General features: G+C 36.4%; 1 protein-coding gene, 1 non-coding gene and 1 pseudogene across 4 annotated transcripts in view; 1 reads left to right on the forward strand and 2 right to left on the reverse strand.

Moving 5' to 3' along the window:
• Nucleotides 1-24,814, forward strand: part of QSER1 (glutamine and serine rich 1) — a 76,865-nt gene that overhangs the window by 11,093 nt on the left and 40,958 nt on the right. For 2 of the 3 annotated variants that reach the window (XM_029207565.1, XM_029207563.1), the window contains exons 2-3: nt 21,182-21,294; nt 21,691-21,852. In XM_029207565.1, the coding sequence (XP_029063398.1) occupies nt 21,756-21,852 (97 nt within the window). In that variant the 5' untranslated portion in view covers nt 21,182-21,294; nt 21,691-21,755. Of the gene's footprint in view, nt 1-21,066; nt 21,295-21,690; nt 21,853-24,814 lie in introns of those variants that run through there. The other variant, XM_029207564.1, reaches the window with a different exon arrangement.
• TRNAE-CUC lies at nt 9,020-9,092 on the reverse strand. The gene has a single exon. It is a non-coding gene; the product is annotated as a tRNA-Glu (tRNA).
• Nucleotides 9,637-10,244, reverse strand: LOC114886710 (annotated as a pseudogene).

Below are 24,814 nucleotides of genomic sequence, written 5' to 3' on the forward strand. Positions count from 1 at the left end.
CTGCTTTATCATTGTGTTGCCTAGTACCCTGCTTTAAGTTTCTTTATAGCACTTATCAGTCCTTGATATTAAATATTTCTTTACTCTTGTTTATTGTTGGTCCCTGTCCATTAACCCTTGGGTGTTTCTTAACAATCCAACTTGAGCTGCTTAGTCCTCCCCTCCCACCTTCCCCCTCCCCAATATATCTGTCACATAATAGTCTTCAATAGATACTGATTTTAATAAAGAATATATTTAATACTAGAGTATATTATGCTTTGACTTAGTATCTAATATTTCAGAGTTTAAATTTGCCCTCCATAAGTTTAAGGTTCTTTAGGGATCCTGACCATGTAGCCTAACCTTTGATGGTAAGCCTGTAGGCATTTATGGGATATAACAACATAAAATAAGGAAATTTTCATATGATTTAATGCCATCATTCTCATTACTGTGTGATCACTGATCTTATTTAAATAACTTGAGACCAGATTTGTCTGACCCAATGAAGCTTGGCAAACACAAAAATGTGGATAAGCTAAAGTACTTTTGCTTGGATCTGCTTAAATTAGATGGCTTAACATTTTAAAACATATCTCATATTGAGCAGACTGTAAAAATGAATATTGATCTGGTAAAAACAGCTGATACTATCCCCACTTAAACAGACAGTAAACTATTGAAGTCAGAGTTTGATTTGGCCAGAGCCAGAAAAGGTCTAGTGGTATAGTGCCAAAATAAAAGTGAACCATTTGGAAGGATGGGATTAAAGTAGAACTGTGGCTGTACAAAAAACAACTAGAGATGGTCTTTTGCTGTTAGTTAATATCTTTGTATTACTTTTTTCATTTTTAACAAGAGCAAGGTTGGGCTGAATATGATCCTCTTTAACTTCCCTGATTTTAATATGGCATAGAAGATGATGGTTCCAAACTTGCTATTAACAGCTAACGTAGTATCAGCTAATTAACATTTATGTATTGTGTACCTTTTTATGGACATTTTAGCATCCTCCTCCTAAAATATACTTTGGAATGAGTATGTCTGTTATTCACGCTTAACGGACATGTTTATTAAGAAATTTTAAGGTACTTCAGCTTGTAAAATATGGCACTTGAATAACATTTTTATGAAATCTTCTTTAACTGTTGTTTCAGAATATATAGCTTTTCTCTAATGTTCATTATAATTTCTTCCTCTGCATTAACCTTTGTTGTGGACCAACAACAAATCTAGAACACAAATTAGCCACTTAGAAGTTGATTTTCTCTACTACAAACAACAGCAACATTTTTATTATGGAAAATTTCAAAGCAAACACATTTTAAAGAGACTGGTGTAATGAATCCCTATGTATCCATTAGCCAGCTTTGACAGTTTCAGCACATGGTCAGTCTTGTTTCATGTATGTTCCTACCAGCTTTGTCTCCCTATTTTATATTTGCTTTGTTTTATTTCAAAGCAAATTTCATGCCATGTATGTGCCTCTTTCAACCATAGTATGTCTCTGAAAGATAAAGGCTTTAAAATTTTTTTTTGCAGTACGCGGGCCTCTCACTGTTGTGGCCTCTCCCGTTGCAGAGTACAGGCTCCGGACGCGCAGGCTCAGCGGCCATGGCTCACGGGCCTAGCCGCTCTGCGGCATGTGGGATCTTCCCGGAACGGGGAACGAACCCGTGTCCCCTGCATCAGCAGGCGGACTCTCAACCACTGCGCCACCAGGGAAGCCCCAACATGTAGGATATTTTAAGGCAATCTATAAATATTCTACCTGCTTTGGTATCTGAAGTCAATCTTCTTTTAAAAAATATATATATAATTTTTAAAAATAAATTTCTTTCTTTATTTTTTGCCTGTGTTGGGTTTTTGTTGCTGGGCGCGGGCTTTCTCTAGTTGCGGCGAGCGGGAGCTACTCTTTACAGTGTACAGGCTTCTCATTGCAGTGGCTTCTCTTGTTGCAGAGCACCGGCTCTAGAGCACAGGCTCAGTAGTTGTGGCGCACGGGCTTAGTTGCTCAGCGGCATGTGGGATCTTCCTGGACCAGGGTTCAAACCCGTGTTCCCTGCGTTGGCAGGCGGATTCTTAACCACTGTGCCACCAGGGAAGTCCCTGAAGTCAATCTTAAAATAGTATAAATAATACAATTGTATAAAATACTAGTGGTTTTATTATAAGTCTTTGGTTAATGGGCTTATGGATTTCTGGAAATTTCCTTAGGAAAGCCTTTTGAGCATCTGGAAAATTTCTGATTAATTTTTATTAAAATTTATAGGGAACACCTGAAACTAACAGCATTGTAAATCAAGTATACTCCAACAAAAAAATTTTTTTTTTAAGTTTATAGGGGATATATAATGGAATATTACTCAGCCATAAAAAGGAATGAAATTGGGTCATTTGTAGAGACGTGGATGGACCTAGAGAATGTCATACAGAGTGAAGTAAGTCAGAAAGAGAAAAGCAAATATCATATACTAACGCATATTATGTGGAATCTAGAAAAATGGTATAGATGATCTTAGTTGCAAAGCAGAAATAGAGACACAGATGTAGAGAACAAATGTATGGATACCAAGGAGGAAAAGGGTGGGGTGGGAGGAATTGGGAGACTGGGATTGACACATACACATTATTGATACTATGTATAAAATGGACAACTGATGGGGAACATGCTGTATAGCACAGGGAACTCACCTAGTGCACTGTGGTAACATAAAAGGGAGGGGATATCTATATGTGTATGGCTGATTGATTTTGTTGTGCAGTGGAGGCTAATACAACATTGTAAATCTAACACAACATTGTAAAGCAACCATACTCCAATAAAAATTAATTTATAGGGAAAGAAGAAAAAGTACAATGAGTATCAAAATGAATATTAAGCTTTGGATTTTGATTCTCCTGAAAATCTTTTTCCTTCCTCTAAAATGTTATTTATTAAGTTCTTATATTAAACCAAAGATGTATAAATGTTTGTCTACAAAACTATTCACAAGTGTGAATTATTGTGATAAGTGTATATCTTTAGAAAGACTTCCTTACTTAATGCCAGAAATACTAGGCCATGTTAATATTAGTGAAGAAAATTGTGATGACTAAAAATTCAGCTCTACTAGTTTCTCAAACAAGGAAGAAATTTAATTCGGTAAGGGAAAGACTAAGCCACAACAAGATGCATTGAAGAAACTAAACTAAAATATTTCATAGCACCTATACATTTGAATCATGGAAATATGGACTCTATTGTGTATTGTAAGAAGTAACCAGCTATGTATTAATTCATTTTCGATAATCCCTTCATAGCCTGAAATGAGAGAGAATTATCCAGGGCCCACGTGACCATTTTTGTCTACCTCTTAAATGAATGTTAATGTCTGGACATTACAGATAGTTAATACATTACTGCAGCAGTTCAAATCACAAAATAATTTGCTTTGACAGACGTATTTCTTTTAAAAGAAAAGTGTTCTAGAAAAATATTGGAGTTGGGAAAAATTGGACCTGAAATGTTTTCTTTGTTCAATGGAAAGGTCAGTAATACAGGTGATGGCAGAAATAAAAAAGGAAGATGAGATGGAACTTTGGAATTGTGTCCAATCCAGGTCTTGGAGACTCTTGTTATCATGCATATAGCCAAGCATATGCCACATCACCAACACATTTCATTTATTTTCCGACAGAACAACAGATGGAAACTCTGAGTAGCCTTGACTTTGGCATTGTCTTTCTTGGGCATCTGTTACAAATGCCAAAATCTCTCTCTCTTTGTTGTGGATAATGTTTGGAACTGGTAGATTGTTTTTTGAATATGTTCTACTGCTCCACTAGGCAGGAAATACCATACTACTCATTTCACCTTGTTAGTGAAAACAAAAACACCTTCTTTTTAATAAACTTAAATGTATCGTTTACACAAAATGAAGTAGGATTTTTTAAGAAAGATCATTAATGATGTATATAAAATTAAAATACATTTACTTATCTCAAGAAATCATACTTGATTTAACAGTAACTTGTTGGTACAAAATACCAGTTGTACCTCCTTTATACGATTATCAGTTGGGGGCCTGCATGAAACATAATTTCTCTTAGATGATTCATTTGCAGTTACTTTGGTGAAGGGCTCAGTATTATGGTTGGGAGCAGAGTTAAGGGAACCAAAAAGGGATATTGAGACACTGAGTGAGTAGCAGCAGTGTGAAGCCACTTCTGGGCCTGTGAAGGGCCACTTCTGGGCACCAGTTATTGGAGCCCAGAAGGAACTGTAGTTGTGTAGAGATGCAGCATGGCTGGAACCGTGGTTGTGACAGGGAGGGAATGGACAGATAATACTCAGGCTCCTCTCTTCTGCCTTCTGATCTCCTGCAGAACCTACCCCTAATGGCCCCTGAAGCGCCAAGGGGATGCAGTATATAGAAGTTACCTGTGCTGTGAGGTAGTCTTTAACAAAAGAAAAATGAAGGCCCAAAGAAGCTGTAAGTTGCTGAGGTCCCATTAGAGATAGTGATTCCAGGCCATTTGACTCCTCCAGCACTTTTTAAAAATTAACAGCTTTATTGAGATTTAATTTACATACCATAAAATTCTCCTGTATTAAGTGTACAATTCAATAATTTTTAGTATGTTTATGTCACCACAGTGTCACCACAGTCTAATCTTCAAACATTTTCATTCCCCCCTCACTCCCCATTCTCCCTAGGCAACCATTAATCCATTTTCTGTCTCTATAGATTTGCCTTTCCTGGACATTTAATAGAAATGGAATCAAAAAATGTGTTTGGCTTCTTTGCCTAAGCATAACGTTTTTGAGATTTATCCATGTTGTAGCATGTATCAGTACTTATAAATACTTATAATGGAATAATATTCCATTGTTTAGATATAGCTCATTTGTTTTTCTGTTCACTGGTTGATGGACATTTGGGTTGTTTTCACTGTTTGGCTCTTGTGAATAATGCTGCTGTGAACATTTTCATAAAAGTATTTAAATGAAAACATGTTTCACTTTTCTTGCACACGTACCTAAGAGTAGAATTGTTGGGTCATATGATAATGGTGTTTAACATTTTGAGGAACTGCCAGACTTTTCTAAAGTGACAGTATCATTTTATTTTACATTCCCACCCGCAGTGTATGAGGATTCTAGTTTCTCCACATCCTTGTCAACACTTGTGATTATAGCCTTTTTTTTTTTTTATTTTTTTACTATAGCCATTAATCTCCTGAAAGGTTCACTATTTTTAACACAGAGTTGTCTCTTCTCACATGATATTCTGCAGTCAGGTTCAAGAGAAGGGAGGTATCTTTTACCATCGACAACTTTATTATTTTCACTGTTTTTTAATCTACAGGACATCACAGTGGAATTACTCAGCAGTTGGTAGCCAAGTTCATTAAGCTCTACATCCCTTAACACTTGCTTTTAAAGCAATTTTTAGTAAAACTTGGAGACTTACATAGTAATACTTGTATGAAAGGGCTGTTATGACAATGAAAGGCTTATTTGAGTTTAAGATTCCCTTTGCTTTCAATTTTAGTTTGGGAACTGAAGGTAAGTTTTGTAGCACATAGCAGCTAGAGTCACCTTTTAAAAATGTATTTAGTCACTCCCTTGGTTAAAAATCCTTCAGTTGTTTTCCATTGCGCATGGAATAGAATCCAGACTCCTTACTGTACCCCCATAGGTTTTTCATGTTTGCCCCTTGCCTACTACTTTACAGGTGAATGGGTCTCCTGGGTCTCCTGCCACTCTCCCCTTCCCTCAGTACACTTGAAGCATGTTAGTCTTCTTTCGCTGCTCTATATAGCAAGCTTTCCAACCTCAGGCCATGCATAACTCTTTCCTCTCCTCTTCCTGTGGTTTGGCACAGGGTTGGCTTAATATCCCCTTTCCGTGGAGACTTTCGCTGATTGCTGTGTCTTCCAAAAGTAATGTCTCAATCGCTTCTGCCCTCAGCCCCATTTCTCAGGGAGGACACTCTTTTGGCAATTTCATCCATTTCATGACTTCACAAATAACCCAACTGGTAATGATACCCAATTTTTAATTTCCAGCTCTAAGTGGTAATGTTCACTAGCCCTCTTTTGAGTATTTCCCACTTTATCTCTTATGAACACATTTTAAGAGTTCTCAACTGTCTATAACTATTGCCACTGTTTGGGTCCTTATAATTTTTTACCTGGATTTCTGCAGTAGGATCTTGGCCTTCCAACTTTTAGGCTTGCTCTTCTTCACAGTGCTTATCAGATTATCCTTCTAAGAGTCATTCTCTCCTCTTGGTATATGGCAGAATTGCTTTAAGAGCTTTTTCAAAGTGACTTACAGGGTCCCATCTTAGAATTACTAATAAAGAACTTCTGAAAATGAGAACTGGGAGTGTATAGTTTGAAAAAAACCCGCCAGATGATGCTGATGAGCACCTCTGGTTAAAAACCATTCTTTTAAAATACAAATTTAATCATTTAACACTGATTAAAATTCTTTAGAGGCTTTTGATTCCCTTGAAGATAAATGTGATTTTGTCATATAATTTTCTATAATCTGGGTCCTGTCTGATTCATAGCCCCATCCCTAGTACACCCATGCAGAATTACTGAAAGGTCTACTAATGTACCATCTTATTTACATTTCTAGGTCTTTACATATGGTATTATCTCTTCCTGAAATAATCTTCTTTTTCTTCCCTTGAATACTTTCTTCTCTTTCTTTCAGTACTCAGCTGCATTTCCTAGAGGTAAGCCTCTTATACTATGTAATGTTTGTTCATTTACTTATGCCTTTTTACTTCTGTGCCTTCTAGTGCCTAGCATAATGCTTGGCAGTCAGTAAATGTCAGTTGTATAAATTCAGACCTCACCTTTAGGTGCAGTAATAATAGCATTGATTGAACATTATGTGCCAAACATATAGTACTGCGCTAAATGCTATATATATATATATATATATATATGCCTTATTGTTTACTCTCACAACTTTATGAATGTGCATGTTACTATTCACCATATTTTACAGTTGAGGAAACTGAGACATAGAGAGACTATGTGGTTAGCCTCAAGTTGCAGAATTTGTAAAGTACAGAGCTGGGTTTGAATCCTGTGGTTTATTTGCAAAGCTTGTGTGTGTGTGTTTTTTTTTTTTTTTTTTTTACAGCTGTTACATAGTTGTTTCATGGTTCATTAGTTTATTTTTTCAAACTCACAATAAATAATTCCTTAATAAGGGCTGATTCTTCTTATGCTTCAGGGGTTTTTTTTGTTTTTAATCCTCAGACTACAATACATGCAAAGTTACATACATGCAAAGTTAATTCAGTGAACTTGGTGTTATCACTGTACTCATTTTGAAGACAGATTTTATACTGAAGAATACTGTGTGATAGATGAAGTAAAAATATTTAGCTTAACTCAGAATATTAGAAATATGCAGAACATTAGGCTTCATAAAGAGAAGAACTAGGACTCCCTGTGCTTTGCTGAAAGTCTTGAAGTACGTAATTTGCAGAATCAGGACTGGAATCTGGGCCTCCTAACTTCCAATCCAGGGTTATCTTTCTCAACTCTGAAAGGTTGATAATACCCTAAGACTAAAACATTATTTTCCAAATTTAAAGAAAATTCTGTTTTTATTATATTAGAATATATATTTTTTCAGTGACCAAGTTCTTTAACAGAGAAGAAAATAATATGACTACTTAAGGCAAAATCATTCAGTCTTGGGTAACTTATTACTTGTGTGCAAGTACTGGCTTGTTTACCTGGGATTTAACATATTTCATGGAATTTTTGCTGATTGATTTTAAAACTTGGAATGTGTTTTATTTCTTAAGTATTACGGACATAAGAGTATGCTACCCAAGGAGAAGATCTGTACATGTTATTAATATCTGGATATAAACCGTAAGACAGCTTATTCTCAGTAATACACTCAAAGCATTTTTTCTTATGATCATATGCCATCTTCACTGCACAAATTTGCCATTTTAGATAAGATTTTTGTCACAGCTTTCTCATCTGCCTTAAAACTTAATTTTCTTTGTTAAACAAATTAGATTAAAATTAGGAAAGAGGCTTACGGAAAGTATGTCATACTTATAGTAAACAAGGTAGAGAGTGGTAAAGCATAATCTCTTTTGGTTTGTTTTAATTTTGAGGAAAACGTCAGTTTTTAAATTTGGAATTTAAGTAACAGGAACTGAAGGAAAATGTTACTTCCCCCTGCAAAATTCTGACTGTTCTTATCCTCAAGATTAAGTCTGTACCCGACTTTGAAAGTATGGGGAGGGGATGGAAGATGGAAGTTTTGTGCTTGGTTGGGAATCTGAAGATTGACACAACTGTCACTGCTAGCCCTTGGTTCCTTCCTCTTCCCTAGACCTTAGCTCCTGTAGTGCTTGGAGTATGTAGGGGTAGTAAAAGTCCTCTTTCCCACCCTACCACCCATTCAGGCCTTGGGGGCTAGAAAGGGCTATACTACGGTAGGTACTATTATATTAAATAAATGTACATTTATTCAAAGGAGCTTATATTTAGGTATAGGAATTAGAAACAAAGACCATGTTTTGAGGCTTTTTTTTTTTTCCAGGATAAATTTTTATTTTCTTAGGCTGGCTTTTGTTTGAAAAAAATAAACAACTTCAGCAAGCCAGTGACCATCAGATTATTTTGAAACTTATTTTAAAACCATAAAATATATATATATTTTTGAAACTTGTTTTAAAACCTTAAAAATATTATGTACAGATTAACAAAAAAAATCCTTATTATATGGTATATGGAGATGGGCCAACCACAGGAGGGAGATTGAATACATGCATGACAGCAAGCCTATCTATAACCACCTTCTTGTTTGTTGATGTTTCACACTTCATGAAAAATTACCCATAATCACTAAGTTTGGATGATCGTAACTTTTATTGAGCTATAGTTCACAAATCATATAATTCACTATTTTATTTTATTTTTATTTTTTAAAATTATGTTGTTTGCTAATAAAGACTGTTTTGTTTTTGGCTGTGCCGCATGGCTTATGGAACTTTAGTTCCCCGACCAGGGATCGAACCTGGGCCCTCGGCAGTGAGAACACGGAGTCCTAACCACTGGACCACCAGGGAATTCCCATAATTCACTATTTTGAAATGTACAGTTCAGTAGTAGTTACATGAGACTGTGTAACCATCACCACTATATAGTTCTAGAACACTTTCCATCACCCCTGAAGGAAACACATGCTCATAAGCAGTCTCTTCCTATTCTCCCCTCTCCCTAAACCCTGGCAACCACAGTATCTACTTTGTGTCTCCAGGGGTTTGATCATTTAGTACATTTCATAGAAATGGAATCATACTATATGTGGACTTTTGTATTTGGCTTCTTTCACTTAGCATAGTGTTTTCAAGGTTCATCCATGTTGTAGCATGTATTAGTATTTCATTTCTTTCTATGGCTGAGTAATATTCCATTGTATGGCTGTATCACATTTTACTTATCCCTTTATTGTTGGACATTTGGATTGTTTCTGCCTTTTGACTGTCATGAATAATGCTGCTGTGAACATTTATATACGAGTTTTTGTGTGAACATATGTATTTCCAGTTCTTTTGAGTATATATACCTAGAAATGGGACTGCTAGGGCATATGGTGACTATGTTTAATTTTTTGAGGGAAGCATGGAACTTTTTTTTTCTTCTTCTGGTCTTCCCAATGAGTTTTATTTGGGCAGACCTGGGGATGGGGAGGGCCTGCATTTAAAAGAAGGTGTTGGGCCTCTTGGTGGTGAAGTGTGGCTTGTGCTGGTGACAGAGGACCCGGTGGGGCAGTGGGAACTTGATCTTGGAGTCGTGGAACTGCTTGGTGGCTGCTCGGTGGCACTTGCTGGCTGCGATCTCCTCTACCTCCATGATCTGGATCCAGTGGGCCCGGGCAAGGCGCCGAGTGCCCATGTCTTGGTAGCACTAGGTGATGGTGCCGGCTGCAGTCAGGTCCCGGTACTGCCGGTACATGTTGTGGGGGCCTTTGCGGGAGTCATAGTGCAGCCAGATGCAGAAGTTCTTCAGCCTTGGGAGATTTCTTGAACACCTGTCCACAGCAGACAGTTTCCCTGAAGACTTCTTCATCTTCTTCAGCTGAGACACAAAGTACCAGAAGCGGGACTTGGCAGCATGATTAGGTGCAAAGATTTGCATACGACAGAGGGGCGGTGTGGGCCGTTTGGCGGGCAGCGCCCCACCACTTTGTACTCTCGAAGTGTGCCCAAGGCCTCCATGGCGCTCTTGCCGCCACCCTCGAAAAGGCGGGAAGCATGGAATTTTAACTGGTTTTTAAAAATTCATTGAACTACTGTTTCACTCAAAGCTAATTTTTATATCACGTATAATCTTTATCCCATTGTGCTTTATATATGTTGTTTTTTAAAAAGAATCCAGTTTATTTTTATATAATTATTGAGAGGTTAAAATTATCTGTATTGCTCCCTCTATGACGTATGGTGTAGAACGTTCTTAATTTGGGCTTCAATAATTAAATCCATTGAATAGTGGCCCAGTTAGATCTCTGCTTTATATTGAAAATGCTCATACAATGCTTAAAATTGATAGAAGTCTCCAGGTATTCAGTTTTCTAGAAAGGGCTGACCTACTAGCTTGATCCTTCATTTTTTTTGGTGGTACGTGGGCCTCCCACCGTTGTGGCCTCTCCCATTGCGGAGCACAGGCTCCGGACGCACAGGTTCAGCAGCCATGGCTCATGGGCCCAGCCGCTCCGCGGCATGTGGGATCTTCCCGGACCGGGGCACGAACCCGCGTCCCCTGCATCAGCAGGCGGACTCTCAACCACTGCACCACCAGGGAAGCCCAATCCTTCATTTTTTTATTTCCCAATTCTTATCAGGATGTCTGGCAATCAGGTTAGGTACTCAGTACGTATTTGCTTGAGAGGTGATTGAGTTGTAACTTAAAGGTGATTTCTCTTCTGAAACTGAACATAGATTGTAATTATTTATGAGTATCTACAATGTGCCAGATACTATTGGGTTGCCCAAAAAGTTCGTTTGGTGTTCTCCGTTAGACGGCTCTAGTAGCGCTTAGTTGTCTTCAACTTCATTTGAAACAATTTTGTTCGATTGTATTTTGACAGCTGTCATGTCAGCGTGCATTTAAACAAAAAGCTTATAAAAATTGGTGAATTTTTGTGTAGCCATTTTAATATTGAAGATGGAATAAAAAAGGCAACATTTTCAGCACATTATGCTTTATTATTTCAAGAAAGGTAAAAACGCAACTGAAATGCAAAAAAAGATTTGTGCAGTGTATGGAGAAGGTGCTGTGACTGATTGAATGTGTCAAAAGTGGTTTGTGATGTTTCATGCTGGAGATTTCTCACTGGACAATGCTTCACGGTCAGGTAGACCAGTTGAAGTTGATAGCCATCAAATAGGGACATTAATTGAGAACAATCAACGTTATACCACGAGGGAGGTAGCCGACATACTCAAAATATCCAAATCAAGCATTGAAAATCATTTGCACCAGCTTGGTTACGTTAATCACTTTGATGTTTGGGTTCCACACAAGTTAAGCGAAAAAAACCTTCTTGACCGTATTTCCACGTGCGATTCTCTACTTAAATGTAATGAAAACATTCTGCTTTTAAAACAAATTGTGATGGGCAATGAAAAGTGGATACTGTACAATAAAGTGGAACAGAAGAGATCGTGGGGCAAGAGAAATACACCACCAACAACCACACCAAAGGCCGGTCTTCATTCAAAGAAGGTGATGTTGTGTACATGGTGGGATTGGAAGGAAGTCCTCTGTTATGAGCTCCTTCCAGGAAACAAAACGATTAATTCCAACAAGAACTTCTTCCAGTTGACCAACTGAAAGCAACACTGGAGGAAAAGCGTCCGGGATTAGTCAACAGAGAACGCATAATCTTCCATGACGATAACACAAGACTGCATGTTTCGTTGATGACCAGGCAAAAACTGTTACAGCTTGGCTGGGAAGTTCTGATTCATCAGCCATATTCACCAGACATGGCACCTTTGGATTTCCATTTATTTCGGTCTTTACAAAATTCTCTTAATGGAAAAAATTTCAATTCTCTGCAAGACTGTAAAAGGCACTTGGAACAGTTCTTCCTCAAAAATATAAAAAGTTTTGAGAAGATGGAATTAATGAACTTGCCTGAAAAATGGCAGAAGGTAGTGGAACAAAACAGTGAATACGTTATTCAATAAAGTTCTTGGTGAAAATGGAAAATGTGCCTCTTTTTTTTTAACTTAAAAACCGAAGGAACTTTTTTGCCAACCCAATATTTTGGGTGTTGGGGTTATAGCAGTGATGAAAGCAAAGACCCTGTCCTAATGGAGTTTTCATTTCAGTCGCTAATAGGCAAACTAGTAAATAATGTTGAATGTTTATTAGTGCTATGGAGAAGAATAAAGCAAGAAAAGAGGGTTAGGCAATGTGTAGAGAGAATAGAGGAAGGATGTTATTTTATATCAGGTGGTCAGGGAAGTCTTCAGTGAGATAAAGTTTGAGCAGAGACCTGAGGGGAAATGAGGTGAACCAACTTAGTATGTTTGAGGAAAGAGCCAGGAGACCTGTGTGGCTGGAGTGGAAAATAGATAAAATTGGAGGTTTAAGGGGGCAGCAGTTAGGTTACTTAGTACATTGAGGATTATTGTAAGAACTTTGGCTTTTACTAGGGTGAGATGGGAAGCCATTGGAAGGATTTGAGCAGAAGAGTTTCCTGATTTGGCTTTACTTTTTTTTTTTTTTTTAATCATAATTGACCTTACAACACTATGTTAGTTCCAGGTGCACAACATAGTGATTCAGTATTTCTGTACATTACGAAATAGTTACCATCTGTCACCATACAAAATTATTACAACATTATTGATTATATTCCTCATGCTGTACATTTCATCCCTATGACTCATTTATTTTGTAACTGGGAGTCTGTACTTCTTAATCTCCCTTACCTATTGTGCTCATCCCCCCCACCTACCACCTGTTTATTCTCTGTATCTATGAGTCTGTTTTTGTTTTGTTATGTTTGTTCATTTATTTGGTCTTTTAGATTCCACATATTTGTCTCTCTGACTTATTTCACTTAGCATAGTACCCTCTAGGTCTGTCCATGTTGCCTCAAATGGCAAGATTTCATATTTTTTATGGCTGAGTAATATTCCATTTTATTTATATATTTGTATGTGATACACACATTATATGTGTAATATATACACACACCCCACATCTTTATCAATTCATCTGTCAGTGGACATTCAGGTTGCTTCCGTATCTTGGCTACTGTAAATAATGCTGCAGTGAACATGGGGAGGGGGTGCATAGATCTTTTCGAATTAGTGTTTTGAATTTTCAGAAAAATACCCAGAAGTGGAATTGCCAGTTAGTATGGTAGTTCAATTTTTTTAATTTAATTTTTAATTTTAATTCTATTGATAAGGGGTTAAAATCCAAAATATACAAAGAACTCATATAGCTCAATGTTTTTAAAAAAAATCAACCGGTTTTTTAAAAATGTACAGAGGACCTGAATACACATTTTTCCAAAGAAGACATACAGATGGCCAACAGACACATGAAAAGATGTTCAGTAACACTCATCAATGAAATGCAAATCAAAAGCACAATAAGATATCACCTCACACCTGTCAGAATGGCCATTATCAAAAAGACAACAAATAACAAGTGTTGAAGAGGGTATGGAGGAAAGGGAGCCCTTGTACCCTGTTGGTGGGAGTGTAAATTGGTGCAGCTACTATGGAAAACAGTATGGAGATTCCTCAAAATACTAAAAATTGAACTATCATATGACTTCATTTTTTAAGGGAGTGACTCAGGCTGAGAATAGGGGGTGGGAGGGGTTAGGGCAGAAGCAGAGAGACCAACTAGGAGGTTATAATTATTCCTTGCCTGTTAAAGAAGTGGAGTTAGCATGGATTTCTAAGAAGCAAGACGACAAAAAACCACCCCTAGAACCTCCTGATATTTACAGTTTATCTTGATCATTATTCTTACTCTTAAAGAGGTTTCAAGATTTGACATGGCTTACAAATTTTTCTTAGTGTAGACTGTATTTTTGAGAGCCTCTTCTTTTTTTTGTGGGGTTTTGGAGTTTTTTTTGACCATGCCACGTGGCTTGTGGGATCTTAGTTCCCCAGCCAGGGATTGAACCCCAGCCCTCAGCAGCGAAAGCATGGAGTCTTAACCACTGGACTACCAGGGAATTCCCTGAGAGCTGTTTTAGATTTATAGGTAGTTACAGGGTTCCCATATACACCCTCACCCACTTTCCCCTATTATTAACTTCTTATATTCTTATGGTACATTTGTTACTAGTAATTAACTGATACATTGTAGTCAACTGAAATCCATAGTTTATTCAAATTTCCTTAGTTTTTACTTAATGTGTTTTTTTGGTCTCTCCAGGGATACCCCTTTACATTTGTTTATCTTGTCTCAGTAGATTCCTCTTTGCCATCACAATTTCTCAGACTTTTCTTGTTTCTGATGACCTTTATATTTTTGAGCAGCGCTGGTCAAGTATTTTGTAGAATGCCCTTCTCTTGGAATTTGCCTGATGTTTTTTTTCTCATAATCAGACTGGAGTTATGGGTTCTCTAGAGGGAGATCATAGAGGTAAAGTGTTACTTTCGTTACATCATATTAAGGGTATATCTTATCAATGTGATTTATCACTGTTGATGTTGATTTTTACCTCCTGGCTGAGATAGTGTTTGTCAGGTTTCTGCACTGTAAAGTTATTTTTTTTTTGTTTATTTCCTCCTTTCAATACTATCCCCTTTGGAAGAAAGTTGCTATGTGCAGCCCATTAAGGAGTGGGGAGTTATGGCCCACCTGCTTCAATGTAGAGTTGCTACGTAAATTATTTAGAATTCTTCAAGGGAGATTTGTGTTTCCTCCTCCACTTATTTATTAATCATTTAAATTTATCAGTATGGACTCACAGATATATACTACTAAATTTTTTTTGCTCAAAATGTTCCAGTTTTGGTCATTGGGAGCTCTTTCAATTTGCCTCTTTGTCCCTTTGACATATCCCCATAAGTGTAAGGTTTTTTCCCCTCTCTCTTTCTGTTTGTTTGGTCAGGAAGAAAATGCAAAGATGCTCAACATCATTAGGTAAATGAAAATCAAAACCACAATGAGATACCACTTCACACCTACTAGGATGGGTATTATAATAAAAGTAAAGACACAGGCAATAACAAGTATTGGCAAAGATGTTGAGAAATTGTAACCCATTAAACGTTGTTGCTGGGAATGTAAAATGGTACAGCCAGTTTGGTTGGCCATTCCTCAAAATGTGAAACATGGAGTTATCATAAGACCCAGCAATTCCACTCCTAGGTATATACCCAAGAGTATTAAAAATATACATCCACACAAAAACTTGTATGTGCATGTTCATCACAACATAATTCATAATAGCCAAAAAGTGGAAACAACCCAATGTCCATCAGGTGATGAATGGCTAAACAAAATGTGGTATATCTATACAATGGAATGTTATTCAGCCGTGAAATGAAGTACTGATATATCCATGTTTGTAACATGGATGACCCTTGAAAACATTATGCTAAGTGAAAGAAGCCAGTCACAAAAGCCTGCATATAATATAATATGATTCCATTTATATGAAATGTTGCGAGTGGGCAAATGCATAGAGACAGAAAAATTAGTGATTGCCAGGGACTGGGTAGAGGAGGATATATAGGGTGTGATGCTAATGGGTACAGGTTTATTTTTGAGGCAGTGAAGTGTTCTAAAATTAGATTATGGTGATGGTTGAACAACCCTGAGTATTCTAAAAGAGCTCTGATTTGTGCACTTTAAAAGGGTGACCTTTATGGTATGTGAATTATATATCAATAAAGCGGTCATTTAAAAAAATTTAGAACAAAAGAAAAATGAGATATCTAGGGATTTATACTTGTAAGAATCATACACTAAACACTACAAAAGATTGCTGACAGGAATTAAAGACCCAAATAAATAGATATACTCATGGATTAGAAGACCCAATACTCTTAAGATGGTAGTTTGCCCCGGTTGATGTATAGAGTCATTGCAGTGTTTTTGTAGAAATTGACCGGCTGACTCTAAAATTTATATGGGAATACCTGGCATAGACAAAGTCATTTTGAAAAAGAACAAAATTAGAAAATCTGTACAACCTGAATCATTTATCAGACTGTGTGTTGTTGGCCTAAGAACAGACATGGATCAATGTAACACAGTAGTTAAGAACAGAACCACAAATATATGGCTAGTTGACTTTTTTGGACATAGGTTCATATAGGTTCAATAGGTAAAGATTCAGTAGATAAATAATCTTTTTGATAAGTAGTACTGGGATAATTGCATATCCAAATTTTAAAAAAATGAATCCCAAGCTTTATATCACAACATGTACAAAAAATGAATTCCAAATGAATCACAGACCTAAGTGGAAATATTAATACTATAAAACTTCTAGAAGAAAACATAAGAAGAAATCTCTGAGATGTTGGATTAGGCAAAGATTTCTTAGCTACAACATCAAAAGTACAATTCATAAAATAAATTATTTTGCTCTTCTAAATACATTGCTAGGAGAATGAAAGCCACAGATTGGGAGAAAATGTTTACAAAATATGTATCTGTCCAAGGATTTGGTTCCAGAGTATATAGGCAACTCCTAAAACTCATTAATAAGAAAACAAACAACCCAGTAAAATATGGGAAAAGATTTGAGTGGATACTTTACCAAAGAATATTTCTGCATGGTAGATAAACAAATGATGCCCAACATTGTTAGTTATTAAGGAAATGCTAACTAAAACCACAGTGAGATACCACTGCACACCAATTAGAATAGCTCAAATTTTTTTAAAGAAAAGGAAAAGAAACAACTTACAAACTTAAAATACTTGGTGCCAGTGAGGATGCAGAGTAACTAGACCAGACGTACATTATTGATGGGAATGCAAAGAGGTATAGCTACTTTGGAAAACAAGGAGTTTCTCTAAAGTTAACATATTACCGTATAACTCAGCCATCCCCCTCCTAAGTTATTTACTCAAGTGAAATGAAAACTTATGTTCAGACTAAACTTTAGGCATGTGTTTATAGCAGCTTTATTCATAATTGCCAAAACAGGAAAAACCCAAAGTTCCTTCGACTGATGAACGGATTTAAAACAACCATCAACATTTGGTACATCTATATAATGGAGTGCTGCTCCACAATAAAAAATAATGAATTACTGGAAGTGGGCACGCTCCACGCCTTGAGGGCATTGGTCTTTTCCCACCTGCCTTGCGCCACTGTGGGAGATTCTGAGAGTCAAGAGGAAGTCATCTGGGACATCGCCAGGCAGCTCATCCAAGTAGCAGACAGGATGGAGTGCGGCATCCGGCCAGGGCTGGTGGGCAGCCTGGCCGCGCAGTTTACGAATGGGAGCCTGTCAGAGGAGGACAGGCGTATCTATTTGTTCAACAGATACAAAGGTTTGGTTAATGCAAGATGAGTAAGCTCTTCATCGTTCATGAACAGATCTGCGGTACAACATGGTGCACATAGTTAACAATACTGTATTATATACTTTAAGCGGGTGGATCTCATGTTAAGTGCTCTTACCACAGTTAAATTAATTGGTTAGAACTTCGGCCTGGAAGAAAACATTCACAATACATGTATCTGACCAAAAAAAATGTGGATCCAGACTGTATTTATTTATTTATTTATTTATTTTAAAACATTTGATTATTTTTAAAAAATTTTTATTTTTTGGCTGCATTGGGTCTTCGTTACTGTGCACGGGCTTTAGTTGCGGCGAGCGGGGGCTACTCTTCGTTGTGGTGTGAGGGCCTCTCACTGTGGTGGCTTCTCTTGTTGCAGAGCACGGGCTCTAGGTGCGCGGGCTTCAGTAGTTGTGGCGCACGGGCTCTAGAGCACAGGCTTAGTAGTCGTGACGCATGGCCTTAGTTGCTCCGCGGCATGTGGGATATTCCCGGACCAGGGATTGAACCCATATCCCCTGCATTAGCAGGAGGATTCTTAACCAGTGCCCCACCAGGGAAGTCCCAGACTGTATTTTAAAAACTTTTTACAACCCAGTAAGATGGCTAACAACCCAATTTTTTTTAAAGGGCAAAATCTTTGAACAAACTTCACAAAAGAAGTTACAAGAATAGTCTATAAGCATATACGAAGATGCTCCTCATCATTTGTTATTAGGGAAATGCAAATTAAACCACAGTGAGATACCACTTAACCTACCTAGAATAGCTAAAATTAAGAAGACTGAAAAGATCGTGTGGTGGCAAGGATGTAAAGCAAAAACGGAATGTTGATTAATTACTGATGCTGATGTAAAATGGTACGTGCACCTACCTTATCACCCAGTAATTCATTCCTAGATATTTAACTTAGAGAAATGAAAGTATATGTCCACAGAAGACTCGTATACAAAATGTTCATAGTACATTATTCATAGTAGCCTCTAACTACAAACAATCCAAATGTTCATCAGTAAGTGAATGGATAAACATAATTGTGATAAATTCATATAATTCAATGAAAAGGAATGACCTACTTATGTATGCAACAGTATGGTTGTATCTCAGAAACATTATGCTGAAACGAAAAATAGCCAGACACAAAAGAGTACAGACTGTATGATTCCATTTATATGAAATTCTAGGACAAGCAAGCCTAAATTTTCATAACATTAGGTTTCTCAGTGGTTGTCTGGGGCCAGGGGTGATATGAAAAAGATATTGACTGCAAAGGGGCATGAGAAGCCTTCTGTTGTGATGGAAATGTTCTGCAAGTTGGTTGGGATTATGGTTATACTGGTGTGTACATTTATCGAAAAATGTGTACACATTGAACTGTACACTTAAAATGGGTGCACTTTACTGTATGTAACTTACACCTTAATAAGTTGATTTATAAAGTTTAAAATAGATATAAAATTAATCCTAAAATTGAATCTTCAAACTAAAACAATCATTTACTTAACTTTCGAATCAGTATTCTAACTGTATATACTTAATGGGACATGATCTTGAGACAGAAAGTACTGTGAAGAAATACTTAACTTTACTTGGTGGTTTTGTTTTTGAAAGAGGTTGTGTTACAGTATTTTCGGATAGAACTAATGAGTAAATATGTTGATGTATCAATAGTTGTGAACTGGGATTCTGACTGTAGGAAAAGGGAAATAAATGTGAAATGGAGGAAGGTGAGGAATACTACATTAGATTTGAGTTAGAGTTGTCATTATGAACTCACGTTTTTAAAAAGACATGTATTTCCTAGCTTTGTCCACTTAAAGGGCCTAGAAGCAGTGACACCTCAGGCATTGAATACACCTGACACCCAGATCTTGGTTTCAAAATGCCACTGCCCACTAAAAAACCCCTAGTGGAAATGGTTGATTTCAGGTGTGGTACAGGGTTAAAAAAACAAGGTGAACCTGAAGCATCTTGTTTTAGGAGGTAAGAATGTGTTTGAGCACCAAGGAGGATATGTCAAAAGGAAACAAGATTGAAGGGACACTATAAATTAAATATGAAGAGTCTACGATGATATTTTTTTAAGCATAACGTATATACATTAAAAAACATTAGTATATATTTTATATATTATATTTAAGTACGTATGTAGATAAGAGAGAGAGAAAAGGGGGAAAAAGCTAATTTTTATTTTATAGAAGAATGCTAACTTTTAAATATGGAAGGTAGTGTAATTAGAACACTACTGTTTCTAATCTTCAGTGCAATAATTGAAATGAAGATCATGAATGCAGGGTGTTTGAAACCATTGGCTGTTGGGACAAGATACTGACACTGTCTTAAGTAACACCTCACAATTGCATACTTATTTCAAAGAGAAGAAATAACTACATTGAGAGATCTGACAGTACCTTAACCACTTCAAGTTTAGCATCACCAGTGAGACAGACTGACATTATGTGTGTCCTCATGAGTGCAATAAGAATTACGAAGCATCATTATGTATTTCTCATGAAGTAGCAATCAGACAAATCCAGAATTTGGGATAGCGTACATTCAACTGACTTCAACTGACATTCACCTGACTCCTCAAAATAAAAAGTCCATGTCCATGGAGTCAAGGCAAAAGGGGTTTGGCATTAGAGGCAGAGTGGAGGCAGTGTTCTAAATGTAAAGAGACATAACCAAATGTAATTGTTGAATTTTGATTGAATCCTACAGAAAGCTTTAAAATATCAAACATTTTGACAACAATTGAGGAAAATTGGAATGTGACCTCTGTATTACATGTTATAATGACAGTGTTGAATTTCTTCAAGTCTAATAATGATACTTGGTTATACAGCTGAATGTCCTATTCCTAGGAGATGCAACTGAATTATTTAAGGATACAGTTTCATGATGTCCACAAGTTATTTTCAAGTAGATTAAAAGAAAGGAGTATATATGTCTGTGTATAAAGATAAAACAAATATAACAAAATGTTAACAGTTGTTGAAACTTAAGTGATGGGTATACAGGTTATTCATTGTACTGTTTCAGTTTTTCTGTGGGTTTAAAATATTCAGAATAAAAATCAAGGGGAGAAAAATATCTTATTCTAAATTACTCTCAAGATGTATAAGCTTGAAATTTTCTAGGAGAGTTATTGGCAAATAGTGTTAATTTTCAATTCATTTGAACTGTCTACTATATTCCAGAGACTGTTAGAATTAGAGGGACTTTAGAGATTATCCTATCTGGGTCCCTTATTCATACAGTTGAGGAAATAAGTCCAACAGTAATAGAGTCACTTATTGAAATCACATGGTAAGCCAGTAGTAGCACTTGGACAGTGAATTCAGCTCTCCTATTTTCCAGGATATTGCTCTTCCCAATGTACCATGCTACCTCTTCCAGTAAAAGGACTTTGTTGTAGGTAAAGTTGAACTAAGAAAAATACTGTGTATTATTTTTCTTCCCAGTGTATCTTCAATATGTTCCCCCGCATTTTGACAGTATTGTCAGACTGTGTTTGATCTCTTGATCTGTAGGTCAGGAATTTAGTCAAAGACTTATGCTACTTTTGATAATTGCTCTCCTAGAAATTTTTTGATCATCTGGTTTGAGCTCTGTGTTTTTTGTCATTTATTTTTATCATCCTCTAGTTTAAGCTATGAAGAAGGACATCCTTCTCACTCTGAAACAGATCTCCTTCAGAGACAGACTTTTGCAGCCTCTCATCAGCTTCCTGGATATGCTGCCACACCTCAGCCAACCGGTAAAAATTCTCTTATGAAATATACCACAAATCTGGGTGCATTTAGTGAATAAGAAGAAAAATCAATTTTCACATGTTGGGTTATGAAAGTATACGGAACATAACAGTCTCATGGGAAATGTTAAAATGAAAATGAGATTAAAAGCTTTGTCTTTTACTGCTAGGGAATATCTGTATAATTAGTAGGGAGATCTCTTTTTCATGCATCTCTGTAGATTTTAAATTATAATTATGCTTGAGCAAATTAATATTTGTTGCTATTCATAATAAAACAGTTTAGGGTTGTAGAACTTCTGGCCTCAAATGTCAGAGATTCCTTTTTAAAATAGGATCCGGAATATCATTTTATATTAACATATATTTTTACTTTGGGATACATTTTATCTTCAAATGTAGGTCTTTCTGGAATATTTGATACTAGTGTGAACAATGCCAGCACTAACACTAAAGAATCTTCAGTGATGAATTTTCTCTCTGCTGTTGAATCCCGAACTGCTCAGGCTGCTTCTTCAGGAACTACTCTTTTACCACAATTCAGGGCCCCATCCTGGCAGACAGGTGATTCTTTGTTTTCAGAATTTTTAAGTCCTTTAAAAATATGGATAAAATTTCACTTTTGATAATCTTGTCATTATAGTAGTGTGGCTGAGAGTGATGTTAATTGATTTTCCAGTGAACTTTAAAACCTGGAATTTTTCACTATTTTAAGGTGGACAAAATTCAAGAAATTGTTACTAGCAGAAATTCGGTTTTAGCACTCTGATGAAAACTAGCAAGTTGAAGAAGGTAGGTAATTGTTAAAGATAAATCCTAGATATCAAGTTTTTATCTAGCAATTTAAGTAGTTACTTGTTTACTTGAGAGGAGGAAAGATTAATTTTTTTTTTCCTATTTCACCTTTGTAGAGGTGTAATTGACATATAAAACTGTAAGATATTTAAGGTGTACATTGTGGTGATTTGATATACATTTACATTGTGAAAGAACCCCCACATCTGGTTAATTAACACAGCTATCACTTCACATATTTATCTTTTGTGGGGGGCAGTTGGTGAAAGATTAAATTTCATTTCTTTTAGTGACTTTGGGCTGGATAGGTGTGGTATAGTAAAAAAAAAAAAACAATCTTGGAACTGATTTCATCATTAGAGTTATGTAAAGTTATCTTTAACTGAACAGAGTAAGTCAATCTTTAATAAAAGCCATTCCAAGTTGATATATTATGTACTTTTCTTTTTAAAATTTATTTATTTACTTTTATTTTTGGCTGCGTTGGGTCTTCGTTACTGTGCACGGGCTTTTTCTCTAGTTGGGGTGAGCAGGGGCTACTCTTTGTTGCAGTGCGCAGGCTTCTCATTGTGGTGGCTTCTCTTGTTGCGGAGCATGGGCTCCAGGTGTGTGGGCTTCAGTAGTTGCGGCGCACAGGCTTAGTTGCTCTGCGGCATGTAGGATCTTCCCCAGACCAGGGCTCGAACCTATGTCCCTTACACTGGCAGGCGGATTCTCAACCACTGCACCACCAGGGAAGTCCTATTATGTAGTTTTCTGTTTTATTTTTCTTATTTCATTTTTCAACTGTTCCCCCGCCCCAAAAGTGTTTGTATATACTTTTATTTTTTGCCGGATGACAGAAAGGTTAGTTTTTTTTTTTAAGGTTTCATTTTAAAGAATATATTTTTAAGTAATAGCTATAGGAAATAATATTTTACATTCTGATATAAACTCCATTAATAGAGCTTCTCACTATGTCTTAGAAACATTTTTTCTGCTTCCAAAGAAACAATGTTTTACTGTGAAATAAAACAGTATTAAAAAACACAATAGGGGACTTCCCTGGTGGTCCAGTGGTTAAGAATCCGCCTTCCAACACAGGGGATGCAGGTTCAATCCCTGGTTGGGCAACTAAGCCCACACGCCGCAACTAGAGATCCCACGGGCCACAACTAGAGAGAAGCCCATGCGCCACAATAAAAGATACCATGTGCTGCAACGAAGATCCCATGTGCTGCAACTAAGACCCAATGCAGCCAAATAAATAAATAAATATTAAAAAAATAAAACTACACAATAGCTTCATTTTTTGCTTCCTGGAATAATTTTACATTACATGTATTGAGTTAGACTTTCTATCTCAGTTTCTATAATTACATTATTTTAAACATTAATTCTAAGCGCTGTTTTTTCCTTCAAGAGTAGCTAGATATTTTCTGTCCTTGTAATGGTAATCCTTTTTCTGTCTGCATTGCGAGGCTTGTGGGATCTCAGTTTCCTGACCAGGGATTGAACCTGGGCCCCAGCAGTGAAAGTGCCGAGTCCTAACCACTGGACCGCCGGGGAATTCCCACTTTTTTGACGTTTAATGGGAAGAGTTGAAAGAAGAATATTTTTGAAAAGGGCCAGAGAATCTTTTTTCCCCAATTCTTCCAAAATGAAAAAGAATTTTTTTTAAAGGAAATTCACTAAAAAATATGTAAACAGACTTAGAGAACGAACTTATGGTTACCAGGGAGGAAGAGTAGAGGGGAGGGATAGACTTGGAGTTCGGGATTGACATGTACACACTGGTATATTTAAAATAGATAACCAACAAGGACCTACTGTACAGCAAAGGGAACGCTGCTCAGTGTTCTGTAATAACCTAAATAGGAATAGAATTTGAAAAAGAATAGCTACATGTATATGTATAACTGAATCATTTTGTTGTACACCTGAAACTAACACAACATTGTTAATCAGTGGTGCTCCAATATAAGATAAAATTTTTTAAATGTAAACAATAAAAAGGTGTATAGAATGGAAAGTGATAGTTCCTAATTACAGTCCCCCTTTTTAGAGAAGAGTTAACAGTTTGGTATTTACTCTTCTTTAATATCTTTGTACATCAAAACTTTTTTTGTATATCCACCTAAGCAATGTTTATAGCATCAGTATTATTAGGATATGCCATAATTATTTTACCAGTCTCCTCTTGATGGATATTCAGGTTGTTTCTACCTGTTATTCACAATAACTATAATGAATGTCTTGTTTGAATCTTTGTGTCCACTTATTTCCATAGGGTAAATTTCTAGAAATGGAACTTTTGGATCGCATGGGTATAACATGTTTTTACTTTTGCCATATGTGGCAAGAATGCTGTCCTGAAATGTTAATACTCTCTTCTTGACAGTGCTTTATTAATTTCTGATCAGCTTCTTTTGATAAGCATGCATCTATTGTTATGAGAAGTTGTTCATAGGAAGTCAAAACTTGAAATGCAAGGAATTTTAAAAATGCATTTATTTTGATAAAAGAAGCTGCACTATTAATCTCACTATTATTTTCAGATTTATTATGTTAAATGTAGGCAGTTCAGTTTCAATTTTAATGTTATGAACATTTTAGTTTGTCCATTGGTATTTTGCATTGGGATTTCAAGGGAAATTAATCATTAGAGATTATGTACATTTTCACTGTTTTCTTAATTATCAAATGACCTTATCTGACTATATATATGTATAATCTCATATTTGTAACAATC

Source organism: Monodon monoceros, unplaced genomic scaffold, assembly GCF_005190385.1.
Source record: "Monodon monoceros isolate NGI ecotype Baffin Bay Population unplaced genomic scaffold, NGI_Narwhal_1 Super_Scaffold_7, whole genome shotgun sequence".
NCBI lineage: Eukaryota > Metazoa > Chordata > Mammalia > Artiodactyla > Monodontidae > Monodon > Monodon monoceros.